The sequence below is a fragment of the Penaeus chinensis genome, chromosome 5 (assembly GCF_019202785.1).
Source record: "Penaeus chinensis breed Huanghai No. 1 chromosome 5, ASM1920278v2, whole genome shotgun sequence".
Taxonomy (NCBI): domain Eukaryota; kingdom Metazoa; phylum Arthropoda; class Malacostraca; order Decapoda; family Penaeidae; genus Penaeus; species Penaeus chinensis.
In genome coordinates, this window is record NC_061823.1 from 89287 (window position 1) to 94127 (window position 4841).

Consider the following 4841-nt stretch of genomic DNA (forward strand, 5'->3'; position numbering starts at 1 on the left):
ATAGTATAGAAACATATATGTTAGCGAAATATTTATATTATATAAACATATATGTTATCGAGTTAGAGATATCAGTATATATATATATATATATATATATATATATATATATATATGTTATACTGTGTCTTATTTTTTTTTTACTTACCTCCATATGGATTTATGATGTCCATTCTTGATCACAATGTAGCACAAGAATATTATACTGTCAGGAGATGTCTGAGAAATGTATCGAGTTGCTGCATGTCGTGCCTTTTATACGCTCTAGGCCCCGCCCCCAGAGGAATCCTGTTTTGATAACTGTAACTCCGCCTTTTATGATTAGTCACTTCTTTCTAAGATGAAAGTGGGTTCCAAATATAGAATGTTAAAAGATTAAAATTCAATGTTAACAAAAATATATCAAGTGGAAAATGAGTGAGGTGGTGGTAGGTGGTAGGTGTGGTAGGTGGTAGGTGGTGTGGTAGGTAGGTAGAAGGTGGTAGGCAGATAGTAGTAGTAGTAGTAGTAATCATAATAATAATAATAATCATAATAATAATAATAATAATAATAATAATAATAATAACAACAATGGTGTATACACCATCCATTTTGCTAGAAACCTAGTTTTTTAAAGATAATAATAGAAAATAACATATATTATAGTGGAAAAATGGAACCCACTTTTATTACAGTTGAATCATATCTGGCAATATTTTACTGGGGAGGGGGAGGGGTATAAGGACCACCTCTATAATTTACAAGATATCATCTTTCAAGTACCAAGAGATATACGTCAATGGATATTTCCTTTTTTTTTCCGAAGAAGAGGGGGGGTGCTTGCAATATATATATAATAATGACATTTCGATTTAACTCGGAATACTTTTACTCGATGACACTGACATTTAGTTTTTCTCTGCAAGAGAATTGCGGTTATGACTTGACATTTAGTGGTGCTTGATTTTACGTGACTTGCACATATCAACTAACCTTTCATTTTTCTCCGAAGAGGGTATACGTGTATAATAATGACATTTCGATTTAACTCGGAATACTTTTACTCGATGACATTGACATTTAGTTTTTCTCTGCAAGAGAATTGCGGTTATGACTTGACATTTAGTGGTGCTTGATTTTACGTGACTTGCATGTATCAACTAAACTTTCATTTTTCTCCTGTAACCTGCAATTCATACCCATCAAGCGGGATATATAAACTGACACTGTTAGAGAGTAATGCAGACGCATATATATACCTGTGCGGTGTACACCTGCGCTAGCACTATCCTGTCAAAGTATTAAAATATATTCCATTTCTTTTCTCTTGGTGATTTTAGGAGTGATGTGAATAAGGTATTGTAGTGTTTGAGTTTTTTTAAGAATAAGTTGGAACGAAGTATTAATGATTATATATATATATATATATATATATATATATATATATATATATATATATATATATATATATATATATACACGTATATATATAATATATTATTTATATCCTCTATTTATTTATGATTATATATTATATATATATATGTGTGTGTGTGTATATATATTGATATTTCTATTTCGCTAACATATATAAGTTTATATATTATAAATTACATATTTTATTTATATTTGGTTTGGGTGATTGCTTTGTAAACATTTTCTATATTTCAACTCCTCTTTTTTTTTTTAGGTTATGATACAAGCTTCATGGCCTCTTAGAATAAATTTATATACAACATTCTAATTTTTTTAATACAGGGATAATGAAGAAGCCAATTAGAATATGGTCACAAGACAGAAAACGTCGATATGGAGTTGTTGCCAACGGCTTTCAGGATGTCATAGAGAAAGGTGCAGCAAAGCTAGGTATACAAGATACTAGCACTTTAACTGTAGTACTGGAAGAAGATGGCACTGTTGTCGATGATGCTTACTGGGAGAATCTGGCACCTGATACCAAACTCATCTTCCTAGCAGCTGATGAGGCACGGCATCCTTCTCCACTGTCAGTACCAAGCAACTTGCTGTTTGTATCTGATGAAATAAATGGTCCGATGGGAGACGAAGAGAGGGCAGTCAATCTCCTCAAATCATTGGAACAAAATCCTGCATCAGTTGCATTGCTAAGCTTGTCTGACCTAGAGGTCATCAAAGATGCAAATATAAGCTCTTTGGAACTGCCTAAACAGACCTCAGATTCTTCCCTACAGTTGCAGGAGTTATGTATTGAATTTTATGTTAAGAAGAAGAAAGAAGCAGAAGCAATGGAATTAGTTGACCTTCTGAAGGAACATTTAAAGGGTAATGATACATAAATTAAATGTGCTGTTCTTTCAGCCGCTAAACCTTTATAAAGGAAAGCCCATTTTCAGTAGTAAGATTGTGAATCCCATTGATATTTTTAAAATATTAAATACAGAAGTATCTTATATCTGAAATGACTCAAGGTGAAGTGGTTTATAAAGAATACATTTGAACCCAAATGTCAAAACATCGGTATCATATATTTCTTATTAAAAATATTAAAAAATTAAGAAAAGTAGTTTTAAGAAAAAAATATAGCTTGATAGATGTATATTAAAGAAATTGAAAATTATAAAATATGAAATCTGTAAATATATATATATATATATATGACGCAGTCGTTTATACATAAAAGTTAATTCAGACAAATATATATAATATGGGTCATATATATATATATATATATATATATATATATATATATATATATATATATATATATATATATATATTAAATGAAATCTTTATTTCGCTTGAAGGATAGAAATTATATATTATATATTATAGTTTGGTCATATATTAAATGAAATCTTTATTTCGCTTGAGGGATAGAAATTGTATATTATATATTATAGTTTGGTCATATATTAAATGAAATCTTTATTTCGCTTGAGGGATAGAAATTGTATATTATACATTATAGTTTGGTCATATATTAAATTAAATCTTTATTTCGCTTGAGGGATAGAAATTGTATATTATATATTATAGTTTGGTCATATATTAAATGAAATCTTTATTTCGCTTGAGGGTTAGAAATTGTATATTATATTATTATAGTTTGGTCATATATATATATATATATATATATATATATATATATATATATAACATAATATGTTTTTTCAGAACATAATAAGGGGCGTTTCGATTTACTATTATAGCGACAATATACGTTTCTGTTCTATATATAAAAGAGACAAAACATAATGTGGCAACTTTCACTTCCGGTCTTAGATACGTGTCTGTTGCATATAAAGAGTAGACAACGCTCTCACTATACCAGTTCTGTCTCGTGGGGACAGAAAGTGGAAGATATATTTTATATTTTCTTGTAAACTTTCTCGTAATAGTCCTGATATATATATATATATTAACTTCCCCGAGGTATCAGACATAACTGCTGCTGATATTACACCCATACCCCCATCAGCAGGTCATTCCACAGCCTTCTCCAACACCCTCTCAAATGGACGACCTAATTATTGAAGCTCCCTATCAATGGAACAACATGACAATTGATGTTCGTAGGGATGGCAGATATGCCTGGTCATCGACTCACCATAAATATAGAGACCCTGGATATGGCTTCAATCATAGATTCCAGGCGGGTAGGGAGAGGAGATGGAGTGGATATGGCTTCAATCATAGATTCGAGACGAGTAAGGAGAGGAGACGGAGGTGGTGGAGAAATCACTTGAGAAGGAGAGGGAAAATGATCATAAGAAGAGGGAAGCAGATGCCTCAAACAAATCCTAATATATCTCAACAGACTTCAACCATACCAGATGCAACAGTTGGATCGTCATCGTCTTCTGTAGCAGTCGGTGAGACGGCTCTTCCCCGTTCAGATAACCACCAACAAAAAGAGTCATCGTCTTCTGTAGCAGTCGGTGAGACGGCTCTTCCCCGTTCAGATAACCACCAACAAAAAGAGTCATCGTCTTCTGTAGCAGTCGGTGAGACGGCTCTTCCCCGTTCAGAGAACTACCAACAAAATGAGTCATCGTCTTCTGTAGCAGTCGGAGAGACGGCTATTCCCCGTTCAGAGAACTATCAACAAATGATTAAGTGCTTGAAAACACAATTGGAAAAGGAATATCAAAATAATGTAAGATTATCTCAGCAAAATGCTTATATATTATATATAACCAAGCAACTCGTTAACCAAGCAACTCGTTAAGAGTTATTAAAATCTTTGAGATCCTTATCATTGTGTCTATTGTATTACTAGTAAATAATAATATAACTCTATCAATATATATATAAATGTTAATTATGGATATTTTATAAACTAATTATATAATTATCTGTATATAATATTAAGGTTTTATTATATAATATTAAGGTTTTATTATATAATATTAAGGTTTTATTATATAATATTAAGGTATTATTATATAAATATTAAGGTTTTATTATATAATATTAAGGTTTTATTATATAATATTAAGGTTTTATTATACAATATTAAGGTTTTATTATAATGTTTATTACATATCGTAATGTTTATTATATATAATCTAGCTTTAATGTTTATTATATATAATCTAGCTTTAATGTTTATTATATGTAATCTAGCTTTAACTAGCTTTAATAAACTAATATGTTCCAAATAAATCTTTTAAAATATCAACATATTTATTATTACCACCACAAAATGAAATTAAGAATAAAATATATGAAATATCTCCTTATTATTTTTTTTTAATAATATGAATATATATATATATATATATATATATATTCACCAATTAGTCTTTAAAAAACATTTCACTAGCCGTTGCAGCGAGAGTAACACATACATATATATGCGCGCGTGCGACTCTTCCACC

General features: G+C 30.2%; 1 protein-coding gene across 1 annotated transcript; it reads left to right on the forward strand.

The window, feature by feature from the left end:
• Positions 1-1741: 1741 nt before the first annotated feature.
• LOC125025918 (DNA fragmentation factor subunit alpha-like) lies at positions 1742-2297 on the forward strand. The gene has a single exon (XM_047614255.1). It carries the CDS (start codon positions 1746-1748, stop codon positions 2295-2297), a length of 552 nt encoding a protein of 183 aa, XP_047470211.1. The 5' UTR covers positions 1742-1745.
• The last annotated feature ends 2544 nt before the right edge of the window (positions 2298-4841 follow it).

Coding starts and splice junctions, on each gene's coding strand:
- LOC125025918 (XM_047614255.1), top strand. CDS start 1,746: ATGAAGAAGCCAATTAGAATATGGTCACAAGACAGAAAACGTCGATAT.